Below are 12,963 nucleotides of genomic sequence, written 5' to 3'. Positions count from 1 at the left end.
TATAGTATAAATATATATATTGGTAAAGAGCACTGTCCACTGATGCACTATCTCCGGTCCGTCTTGCCGACCCCACGTTTTCCAGCGAACAGATGCTTCGGCATCTTGGTGCCGATGAACCGGTCCGCCTCTCCCTTGAGGCCCATCTTCTTGGTCTTCTTGGCGATGGCCGCGTGCGCCATCCTCTTTACTTTCACGCGCATCTGTTTTAAAAACATTTTATTATTATGTATATTTTTTTTTACTATTAGTGATCGATGATTGGTCAATAATCTCATTATGCAACATAGTGCATCAATCGATAAATAAAAGACCCTAAACTTTTTTATAAAATAAACTAAAAACAAACAAAAGGAATCAGTCCGACGGGGGACACATCAAAGGGAAAACAAAATTGTTATTTTTTTTTAATTCCGAGGAGCATTTTCATATTTATCTACCTTTTAAACCTTCTCTGAACTTCCACAAATAATTCAAGACCAAAATTAGCCAAATCGGTCCAGCCGTTCTCGAGTTTTAGCGAGACTAACGAACAGCAATTCATTTATATATATATATATATATATATATATATATATATATATATATATATATATAGATAAGATAATTAAACTTCGAATACAAACAAAATTAGCAAGCTAAAATAAAAATAATCACTAAACCATTGTCGAGTGCAGGTATGAGACCAAAATAATAATATTACTATATTGTCACCAGTCATTGACCCGTGTGCATTGTCAAGTCAATCTCACCTTTTGAACTTGATGAATGTCACGTTGAGCGGTTCCATTACACAGGCATATAGATAGTGGACGAGCCAGTAGAGGCATTATGAACTTATAAACATACAATACTGTTTTAATAGACTAATTTTAATTAAACTTTGTAGGAAACCTTGTTCTTGTATGTCTCCTCCGTGCAACCAAGGCATACAAGGGTTATTTTGGATATCAAGGACCGGTATACAAAAAAAACTTGCAACTATTTTTTATTTATTGCTTAGAAGATGTGCGGACGAGCTCACAGCCCACTTGGTGTTAAGTGGTTACTGGAGCCCATGGACATCTACAACGTAAATGCGCCACCCACCTTGAGATATTAAGGTCTCAGTACAGTTACACGGCTGCACCACCCTTCAAACCGAAACGCATTACTGCTTCACGGCAGAAATAGGCGGGGCGTACCTACCCGCGCGGACTCACAAGAGGTCCAAACACCAGTTTGCATGTAGAGGTCTCTAAATAAGCGGTAGTGAGGTCAATGTGGCGGGTACTCACGATGGGGTCGGCCACCGGCTGGTTGGAGGGTTCCCGCGCGCGCTTGGCGGGCGGCGCGGAGAGCGAGCGGGAGCGGGAGCGGGGGCGGGCGCGGGTGAAGTGCGCGTCGCCGGTCTCCGACATGTCCACGCCTGGAGCGACACATACAAACGTTATATTCAATAACTTAAAATAGTATCTCGATCACTATTATCGGGCAATGTTAGTATCCGGCCTACGAGAAACAATCACACAGTCAAACATCTATTTTAGGACGCTTAAATAAGCGGCCCTAAATATGACGGCGACAATAATAAAATGTTTATTTTATGTAAAAATTTACAATGCTTTTTTTTATGGGATTTTATGACCTGGTAACTAAGACCTAAGAATTTATTTTCTTATTTTTATTAAAATTGATAATATGGAGTGAAATGAAATGAAATAAAGATGATTAATTTGAGACATTAATCAACTGGGATGAAATTGAATGAAATGAGATGAAATATAATCTCAGTAAAATCATCATCACCAAAATCGGTCATTTACTGTAATTTTTTTTTAGTGGACTTTTTGGAGGAACCCGTGAAGTTACGTCCAGCGGCTTTGTTTCATTTTCCCACATTTATGCACTTTCAAGAGAGAGAGAGAGAGAGAGAGAGAGCGATCTCTTCCAGACTCTTTTGCTTCTTTACACATAAATAGAGTAAATAGAGTCCACAAGTTCAAAGTTGTTGACTCGACTAGACCTCAACATGTGGGTGCGTGCTCACTAGCGCGTCGTCCCGGTGTACAACTGAAACACGTACCAAGTTTCTCCATGTCCTTCCTGAGCTTGGAGGTGGACCTCTGCTTGGTCTTGGCTCGCGAGGTGCGCGGCATCACCGGCTTCGTGGACTGCTTCACCAGGCGAGACTCGTCCTTGAGAATGGCCTTCTTGTTGCTAAACACAAGGAGATGATTACAGTAGATCGGGGGGAATTGAGACTAGTGTTAGAATTGGGACAAATCTGGGATGTCACAATACTTTTGTTGACTTGTTAGTTTCAACTTTGTTGAATTGAAAATTAATTTTATTTAGTGTTTAAGAATATTAAATAGTTTAATTTAGTCATCAACCTAACAAATAAATAGTGGCAGCCCTATCGAAAAACTATTGTCCCTAATGTAACCTGATACACCCTAAAGCCAAGGTGAATCGGGTCAAGCTAGTTTTTTCAGTTTTTGTGTATACTTTGTAACGAACTATGTATAATAACGCATCGTATTAAGCCTCCGGAACCATTTTAATCTCAATTTTATTGGTATAACCCTTAGAAAGTACCGTAAGTTAGTATTACCCTTTGAAGTCGTCGTGGCCTAAAGGATAAGACGTCCGGTGCATTCGTGTTGAGAGATGCACCGGTGTTCGAATCCCGCCGGCGGGTACCAATTTTTCTAATGAAGTACGTACTCAACAATTGTTCACGGTTGACTTCCACGGTGAAGGAATAACATCGTGTAATAAAAATCAAACCCGCAAAATTATAATTTACGTAATCACTAGTGGTAGGACCTCTTGTGAGTTCACGCGAGTAGGTACCACCACCCCGCTTATTTCTGCCGTGAAGCAGTAATGCGTTTCGATTTGAAGGGTGGGGCAGCCGTTGTAACTGTATTGAGATCTTAGAACTTATATCTCAAGGTGGGTGTAGCGCATTTACGTCGTAGATATCTATGGGCTCCAGTAACCACTTAACACTAGGTGGGCTGTGAGCTTGTCCACTCATCTAAGCAATAAAAAAAATTGTTGGATTTGGAAAGGGTCCCGAATCCCCCTCAATCTACAGTATTTAGAACCTACAATGGCTACAATGAGTGGGGGCGGGTTGAGGGTGCCGGGGCTCACCGTATCTGCCGGGCCAGTTCCCTGATCTCCCTCACGGTGTCGTCCAGCTCGATCTTGGGCGCGGCGTACATGCCGCCAGCCTCGCGCAGTTCCTCGTCCTTCTCCAACTCTGCCAGTTTCTGGTAAAATTACGATACCTTTAAATTCTAATCTAAATTTTCAATTTAAGTAAAACTTTGAGCACATATCCAAAAAGTCTAAAAACTAGTTTTTTTTTAATACACTAACATAATGTTACGCCGGTAAAAGTAACGCCATCTATCGCCGAATAGTCGAACGAATGTCGAAGGACCTAGAACGCTCGAGAATTACAACGCCATCTATTGTCAGATAGCGGAAACTACTACTAGAGATGTGTGGAATATTCAGTGTTTTAAGTGTTGAATACAGTTTTTAGTTGTACTTTGGTGAAATTTTATTCATCCCGAGCCCCAGCGCGTAACAATAATATAGCCTCATAAATATGACTACATAAATAAAAATGTTCCAAAGCCTCATGACGATATTTGACGCAGTTGTGTGGAGACGGTTCCTGTCGAGGTACGGACAGATGGCGCCGGGCAGGTCAAAGATATAAGTGGAGGTGTTCCGCACTACCATACGAGCTCAAAGCCCACCTGGTGTTAAGTGGTTACTGGAGCCCACAGACATCTACGACATAAATGCGCCACCCAACTTGAGACATAAGTTATAAGGTCCCAAGTATAGTTACAACGGCTGCCCCGCCCTTCAAACCGAAACACATTACTGCTTCACGGCAGAAATAGGCAGGGTGGTGGTACCTACCAGTGCGGACTCACAAGAGGTCCTACCACCAGTTCACAAGAGGTCCTACCACCAGAGTCTTAATCTCTGGTATCCCTGTGATAAGGGAATGATACTCACATCAAAGATGTCCGGGTCGATATAGTCGGCGATGTTGTGTCCCTCCCAGATCTCCGGGATGACGTCATAGCGCTCGTCCTCCGGGATCTCCGTGTAGTTCTTCTTCAAGTCTGCAAAGCAACAGACAAGCCGTTTTTTCGCATCAAAAGTGTGCAATTTCCAAAAAGATTCGAAATTGAGTTAATATGCGGAATCATTTGGTATCACCAGTATTTTTCTCATAAATACTGTCAAAAGACCATAGTTTAGTTTTATTTTTTTTATTTTTTTTACTTTACCTATATTTTGACTACTATTAACAAAATTAATACATAATTTTATCTTACTTTAAAAGACAGATAATGTAACTGGTGGTAAAGTATCACAATATTTTTTTTATTGCCCTTGTAGGCAGACGAGCATACGGCCCACCTGATGGTGAGTGGTTACCGTCGCCCATGGACTTGAGCAATGCCAGGAGCAAAGCCAAGCCGCTGCCTATATCACATGTTAAACCTTTAAAACACTCTCCTGTAAAATTAGTCATTTTTGAAATTATACTGTTTTAATGCGAGAAGACGTAGCGTCACCCGCGTACACGGGTTGCCCGCGGACAGCGCCGCCCCCCGGTGCGCTCACCGAGTACGTAGTCGTCGCCGAGCTCCACCTCGATGTCCCTCTCCAGTTTCCTCTTCCGGTTCTCCTTCTCTGCTTGTTTCTCCTTCTTGGCGAGGACCGAGGGCGGCAGCACGGGCGGGCGCGGCTTGTCGTCGCGCGGGGCCGGCACCGCCACGTGGAGCCGGTTCAAGATGCCGTCCACCTGTAAAACATACACTTTGTGGTCAACCAACGCGATATGTACTTAAGGCGTTACATGCCATCTGATGTACAGCAGAGGTACCAGCCAGTGGTTGGAATGTCCCTTTTTGGAATCTCCCTAGTGTAGACTGATGTCTATTGAACAGTAAAAGTATAGCGGTGACCATAATCGGACAGATCATGACAAGTCATATAGAGATTACTTAACGGTAGGCAGCGGATTGTTGCTGCCCTTAACATTGCTGAAGTCTATTGAGCGAAGATGACCACTCACCATCAGATAGGTCGTATGCTCGTCTGACAACAAAGACACTGAAAATGGCACGAGTTTGGAAGGAAACGACATAGGGAAGATCTCCCACCAAGGAAGTGACATTTCTCAGAAAACCGACGGTTCAAATATTATTGTTCAGAAATCTTGAAAATGTCGTTAGCGAGATTCGGGTATCTGTGAATCTTGTGTTCTATAAGAGTTACCCCGCTACAAAAAAAAAAAAGTGTGTGTGTGTGCAAGTCACACACGGTAGAAGTGAAACTTATAAATAAGATATAGATATACTGACTATCCCACTACACAGGAGCATACATGTAGACAATGTTCAGTAGACGATAGTGGGGATGCTACGAAGAGGAGAACGTCTAATGTGTTCTATCTCATTCTCTCGGCGGCTGAATCCTATACATTTATGTGTTTGTGTCTCTATGGACTTATTTTTTCGTTTCATCGAGTTTCAAATCACAACGATTCTAAAGAAGTTTCACTTCTATATTCCATTGTTCACCTTCTTTGTCCGCATTTTCTCTGTGACCCGGTGTCCCAGCAGCCTCTCGCAGGCTTCAATTTTGACCTCCTGCACGCCCTCTTCAGTCACAGTGGACATCCGCATCACAGGCACCACGGACAGATCAGAATTTGAATCCGCACTGGAACCGAAGATTTACATTTTTCTTTTTGCAATCCACTCGATCAGTGGACAAGCCCACCCTAGCAAGCTAACATACCAGAGAGCAAACTGGAATACAATGGTTTTGTGGCATCACTAAGCAGGCTGGTGGTGCCTACCCTTGAGCGCTCACACTTAGCTATCAGTAATTATAAGTCACGAATGGGTAAACTTTGAAAGTTTTATTACACTATAATATCACTCTTACATCATTGAAACCATCACATGTTAACACATTAGGTACCCATATGTCCTTAAGCAACAATGACTAATCACCATCAGATGGGCCATATGCCTGTCTCCTTACAGTCCCAAGTAAAATACACTTACTTGACAAGATTTCCTTTAGAGCACGTTTCGGTCAGATCGTCCAGCAACTGTTTCTTACTCAGAGACAGCTCTTCAGGTTTGACCACATCCATCTTGTTTAACACTACTATTAGGGGTTTGCTTGTGAATAAAGGCTTTATACTTTCGAACAGTGATATCTGTAGAAGAAGTTATACTGTATTAGACATTGGATATACATTGACACTAAAAATAACAATTATTCGGTAGGCAGCGGGGCTTGGCTCTGCCCCTGCCATTGCTGAAGTCCATGGGCGACGGTAACCACTCACCATCAGATGGGCCGTATTATGCTCGTCTGACTACAAGGGCAATAAAAAAAAAAATTAAAGGTCCTTATATTTGAGTCGACTATTATCAAAGCCGGCAATGTGACTTTTGGAAAATTATTGGTAAATCAGAAAAACGAATTATTGACTTTGTATTCCATTGGCAGTCACAAAACTCTTCTGAACGACATCTTAGATAAATAACAGGTTAAGTTAATACTTTATTTAATGCAGGTTTTGAACCGTATTCTTTGAAGGAGACGATTATATTCAAATCAATCTGTATTGACATATCAATAACATTTTTTTGTCCAAATGCACAGATTGCCACCTATGATAATAGACGACTCAATTATTCGGTAGGCAGCGGCTGAGCTCTGCCCCTGGCATTGCTGAAGTCCATGGGCGACGGTAACCACTCACCATCAGGTGGGCCGTATGCTCGTCTGACTACAAGGGCAATAAAAAAAAAATTAAAGGTCCTTATTATATTTATAATATAACGACCCGCCCTCGCTTCGCTTCGGAAACATTAAATTTTATTATTGATAGTCGAGTCCCGCGATGTTACCCGTGGTTATTGTCGTACCGCGGGTGACACTGCGAGGCAAAGCTAATCTAAGAAAAAGTAGCCTAAGTTACTCCTTATATCATCAGCTACCTATCAGTGAAAGTCCCGTCAAAATCGGTCCAACCGTTCCAGAGATTAGCCGGAACAAACAGACAGACAGACAGACACAAAAATTGTAAAAAATGTTATTTTGGTGTATGTACCGCATATATATTCATATGCATGTAGTAAAAAGCGGTTATTTCAATATTACAAACAGACACACCAATTTTATTTATATGTATCGATTGACTTGGAGGTGTAGTAGTTAAAATCTCTGATGGCTGAACTGAAGGCTCTGGTTTCGATTCTCACATCTGGTAAACATTAGTCTCTAACAGACTTGTTTTCTCTGAATGTCTAATATTTATAGTTATGTTTATCAATCTCTATGTATGATGATCAGTTCCGCTACCTATTTTTCCAATATGAAGAGCCCAAATGTTAATATACCTGGTCTTCAATACTATGGCCACACTGCTCAGACGGATCTATGAAGTATAGTATGGCAGCTCTGAGATGAGCCAAAGCTGTGACCGCTTGCATTTCTATAACATTGCGTTCTTCCAATGGATGATCCAAGATTCCAGGGGTGTCTATCACCTGAAAAATAAAGATTACAGTAATCTCCATATGTATAATTATTGTTGTAAATAATTAATTTCAAAAAATTTGTCAATTAAATGGTTGGTGGACTTTTTGGCGGGAATGCGAGGAGTGAAGTTGTGTGATTTGTTTTATTTTATCTATTTAGTGTTTCTTCAGGTTGAAATGTGTAATAATGGTAGTTTATTAACTGTTTAATATCTGTGAAAGTGCACAAATGTGGGAAAATGGAACAAAGCTAGCTTCTTGGGATTTTCCAAAGAGTCCACTGAGAAAATGTCAGTAAACGACCACGAGTTTACTGAGATTATATTTCATCCCATATCATCTCATCTCATTTCATTTCATGCCATGTTTCATATTAATCAACTTCATTTCATTTCACTTCATATTATCATTTTTCATAAAAATTATGAATATATATTAAAACTAGCTGACCCGGCAGACTTCGTAGTGCCTCAATCGATAAATAAAAGACACATCAAGGTGGACACATCTAAGGAAAAACAAAATTGTTTGTTTTTATATAATTCCAAGCATTTTCATAATTTTTCACCTTTTAAACCTTCTCTGGACTTCCACGAATAATTCAAGACCAAAATTAGCCAAATCGGTCCAGCCGTTAGTTTAGCGAGACTAACGAACAGCAATTCATTTTTATATATAAAATAAGACTTGACCTAAAGGTCTTAGTTACCAGGTCACAAAAACACTTAAAAATAATTTAATGGTTGGTGTGAGCAAAATTGATATTCTGAACATATCTGGCAGTTTCTGTTTGTATAAAAATGTTGTGTCTTTACTGCAAAGCAATATCAACATACCTGCCATCTCAAATATTTGTAATCAGTATGACCAACATACAGACTCTTTGTGGTAAACGCATATGGCTGCACTTCCACATCAGCACGTGTTATCTGAAAATATATAATAATTATTTATATTTAATTTCAGAAGAAAAAAGAAAAAATCTATTTGCATCAAATGAGCATAAGTATAATGTAATTACATAATAATATAACGCATTTTTTTTTATGCTTAGATGTGTGGACGAGCTCACAGCCCACCTGGTGTTAAGTGGTTACTGGAGCCCATAGACATCTACAACGTAAATGCGAAAGACACCTTGAGATATAAGTTCTAAGGTCTCAGTATAGTTACAACGGCTGCCTCACCCTTCAAACCGAAACGCATCACTGCTTCACGGCAGAAACAGGCGGGGCGGTGGTACCCACCCGCGCGGACTCACAAGAGGTCCTACCACCAGTAAAAATATAAGATTGCCAGTGTAGTTGTATCAACTCCAGTAGGGTTATCTCGACTTGACATGATGTAATTTATGACATGGGCTTGTAGGTGATGATACAAGATAATTAGGAAATGCACTGTGTGGTTGAGCTCTTTATGAACTCATACAGATAAATACTGTCTTCCTATCTAATTCTGCTATAGAGAAGCCATGCATCCATAGTTGAAAAGAGTCATACTCAAACTCATGTTCTGATATTTATTAACTTCATTTACTACTCTTAATACTGTAAAATTTAGTATGGTTGACTAAGTAATAAATATATCTTTACTATAAAAATGGTCGATAGATAATGTTTATTATTTAATAATGAACTTAAGCACATGTGTTGGGTAATAAATCAGTTCATTGTGTGTCTTTCTTCATATGAGTCGACTATTATCAAAGGCGGCAATCTGACTTTTGGACAATGATTGGTAAATCAGAAAAACGAATTATTGACTTTGTATTCCATTGGCAGTCACAAAACTCTTCGGAACGACATCTTAGATAAATAACAGGATAACTATTAACCTTTATTTAATGCAGGTTTTGAACCGTATTCTTTGAAGGAGACGATTATATTCAAATAAATCTGTATTGACATATCAATAAATTTTTTTTGTCCAAATGCACAGATTGCCGCCTTTGATAATAGACGACTCATATAATCCGCACTTAGCAATCTTTTAATTAAAAAGATAACAAGCACCCTCACTAATACACTAAATTGTTGAAATAGATCTCTATATCAGTGATCAAGAGAGATAGGCCTGTATTCATATTGGATGGTACTGATGGTACAAATGCACAGAAGCAAATCCAAGGGGACTCATGTCTTATCATTAGTAATTCCATTGCTTACTTTATTAATAAAACTTGATTTTCCGACATTTGGGAATCCACAGATGATTATCGTCCTGGTGTAGGGATCTATCGATGGTAAACGTGCTAAATGTTGACGGACCTGCAAAAGAATACAGTCCACATTAGAAAATATTGTTGTATTTGGTTTTTATTCATTAAATACAATTATCTTATACCTTTAAACGAGCAATTCTTGTATATACCTATATATAATTTGAATCTGGGAAACGGCTCCACGATTTTCATAAAAATCTGGGGCGATAAATCGATCTAGCTACGATTTATTTTCAGAAAATGTTGTTTTATTCGTGTTTTCAATAATCAACTTCACCAATAATCAACTTTATGACTCTTCCCGACATCTATTGGCGAATAATAATATGTACTATTTTTCATAATTTACAGCAACTAACTGCTTTAAAGACACAATAACAATAAAGCTATTTCAGCAGATAGCGTTGTTAAGCCACCTGAAGCCAATGAGTGTTTGGTTTAAGGTTAGACCAAGAAAATGAATTGTTTATTTATATTATTTGTCTTTTTAACTCACGTGTTCACTTAAAAATGCCTAAACGAGCTTGGGATATTTCATCATTCTATCAATATGTGATTCGTATTTAAATATAATTTCTAAACAACATAATTTATAAAAAAAAAACGTCATCGGTCATCGTCTAGTGTACATAGAAATGAAATCTGGAAGAATTATAAAAGCTACTCTATGCTATTGTTACACTGTCTATATCTGCAAGAAACATTCATATTGGAATGAACCCCTTTGAGTACACCACTTTAATACTACTAGAATATGTGACAGCAACGTTATGATTGTAATCTACTTATTGTTGAATCATCACAAGTATGACATACCTGTTCCAGGTATGTAAGATTAGCTCCTTGCCGTTTCATGATGGTGGCCATGCGACCCAGAGCCGCACGTTTGAGCTGTTTGCACCGATACAACGAATCTCCATATTTTAACAGTCTCACATAGTCTTTTGCGACACTGTAAATGAAGCATTAAGGATGTGAATAAAATATGAAGTAATCATGCCCTAAAAGATAAGACGATCTGACTGAGCTGGTATTCGAACCCCAGAAGCAAGGAACAATTTTTCTAATGAGAAACACACATCACAAATGTTCACTAATGACTTTCACAGTGAAGGAAAAACATTGTGTGGTAAAAATTTAGTAATCAAAAAATAAAAATTTTTAATTCTGCTTAATACATAATTGGTAATTAGTAAAAGATCTCTAGTCAGAGTTGACTAATATATTTTTTTGTTGCTTAGAAGAGTGAATGAGATTATGGCCCACCTGGTGTTAAGAGGTTACCGGAGCGCAAAGATATTTAAAGTGTAACTGCCGTCATCAACCTAGAGACATGAGTTCTAAGGTCTCAGTTATCTACAGTACAATGGCTGCCCTTCGAAGTTAGTTTTAAAGGAATTTATTTGTAAATGGGTTTACACTAATATTGTATGAGAGTTTGTGACATCATCGAGACTTACTTGTCAATAAGATGTCTGGCTGTATTCAGCTGTCCGAGTCCAAGTTTGTAATGATCCTTGTCGTACAATACGTTCATGAGATCAGCATAAAATGGATGGACATCATCTAACTTTGGGAATTCCTGTAAACATTATCTTATTAATCTATGTGTTTAATAACTTATTTATGATATATGTCAGTCTGTTACATCAATATACCCAGCTCAATAGATGAACAAGTCAGAAGCTTGTGAGATTTGATTATTCTTACATTTTCTTTTTAATTTAAGTAACACAATGTCTTGAAAAAGCATCAGAACTAAACTCAAGAGAGTTGAAGCATACATCAGAATGAAGATAGTTTTGTGAAAAAATAATAATGAAACTTTAAATTTCTTTAAGATTGTTCTGGCACCAGCAGTATGAGTCTCTAGAAAACTAAGATTTTAACCAAGAACAATAAAAATTTAGAAAAAAATTGGGAAATGTACACATTTGTAGATTTATTTTTTCGATGTGACGTAGCTACTTTTGCGTATTACTATAACGCTGTTGCTGTTTACCTGAATAATTCTGGACAGTCGGTCGTGGAAGTTCTGCTGGGTATATTTCACTTTTCTAATATAAAACCCACGTATTCTTGATATTTTATAATGCTTGTGAACGACTGTAGGAGTTTTCCTTTGTGTTTTCGATAAAATTATGTCTATAAAGTCCTAAAAACAAAATTTCGAGGTTAACATTCTTATCAATAAGATGATGGTTTTCATAATACATTTGTGGGATTCATACAGTTATACGCTTACCTTAGCTGTAGGGACTACAGCAATCTTTTTAAAGTTGTACAAACTCATTTTGTTTTAATTTAGTGCTATTTTAGTATCATAATCGCTCATAACGAGCATTACACGTAAACACGTGTTTGAAAAGAATATTTGACAATACTGATTTCCTTTTATTTGATTTGTTCGTTGGACAGGCAAAGAAATATAACCTATACGTGAGTATGTTGTAACAAAGGCCGAAAAGTGCGTTATAAATTTAAGAAAGTATTAAATGAAGATAAGAGAAATGAGATCAGAGAAAACTGTAGGTGAAATGAAATGACCAGAACGAAGAGAATTTACTAAGAGCTAAATAGATTTTCAGTCAATTATTTTTCAAGCAGTTTTTTATTTATTTTTCTCTGATTGTGACTTTATTGTTAATTTCATTAAAAAAACAAGTTTCCCATTATTTCTCTTTTACTATACAGGATGTTTAAACATCCAAAAAAAACACTGATTCTGATAATGTACAAGTACAAGGATTAATAATGATTATCCCAAAAAAATGGATTTACTTCTCAATTATACTGTTAAATACTCATTAATATCGAATGGCCACGCGGTGAGCATACTAACTTGTAAATGTAAATACGTTCTGTGACTCTCAAACAGAAACTCTTTTAAAGCGACATTTTAAGTTAGTAAATAAACCTATAAAACCGTTTAGTATCTATAAAAGTGCAGAAATTTGCAGAATAAAAAATTAGTAGTCGTGACTTTTTCGAGTTTTTCTAACATTTTAGTCAGACATTTTTTTCTTAAATCCTTGAGCACTATAATCTATCTTACATGGCATGGGTTTAGCTCACATTTAATAGTCGTATAGGATGTTCGTCAATGTTTCTTTCGCCTATCCGAGTGACAAAAAAAAGTCACAAGCCGTC

The 12,963-nt window shown here is 38.0% G+C and overlaps 1 protein-coding gene across 1 annotated transcript; it reads right to left on the bottom strand.

The window, feature by feature from the left end:
• LOC101741801 (nucleolar GTP-binding protein 1) lies at positions 1-12,219 on the bottom strand. The gene is made up of 15 exons (XM_038015483.2): positions 12,059-12,219; positions 11,816-11,968; positions 11,274-11,395; positions 10,630-10,765; positions 9,758-9,859; positions 8,429-8,521; positions 7,452-7,601; positions 6,102-6,259; positions 5,610-5,751; positions 4,648-4,828; positions 4,030-4,139; positions 3,145-3,263; positions 2,066-2,199; positions 1,278-1,408; positions 1-203 (listed from the first exon to the last, which is right to left on the bottom strand). The coding sequence occupies exons 1-15, from the start codon at positions 12,104-12,106 to the stop codon at positions 48-50; spliced, it is 1,935 nt and encodes a 644-aa protein (XP_037871411.1). The 5' UTR covers positions 12,107-12,219; the 3' UTR covers positions 1-47.
• Between the last annotated feature and the right edge of the window lie 744 nt (positions 12,220-12,963).

Source organism: Bombyx mori, chromosome 2, assembly GCF_030269925.1.
Source record: "Bombyx mori chromosome 2, ASM3026992v2".
Taxonomy (NCBI): domain Eukaryota; kingdom Metazoa; phylum Arthropoda; class Insecta; order Lepidoptera; family Bombycidae; genus Bombyx; species Bombyx mori.
The sequence above is the reverse complement of the archived record's forward strand: the minus strand, read 5'-3'. Positions and strand labels throughout refer to the sequence as shown.

Coding starts and splice junctions, on each gene's coding strand:
- LOC101741801 (XM_038015483.2), bottom strand. CDS start 12,106: ATGAGTTTGTACAACTTTAAAAAGATTGCTGTAGTCCCTACAGCTAAG. Junction 11,396..11,815: donor GACTGTCCAGAATTATTCAG/GTAAACAGCAAC, acceptor TAATGTTTACAG/GAATTCCCAAAGTTAGATGA. Junction 1,409..2,065: donor GAAGGACATGGAGAAACTTG/GTACGTGTTTCA, acceptor GTGTCGCTCCAG/GCGTGGACATGTCGGAGACC.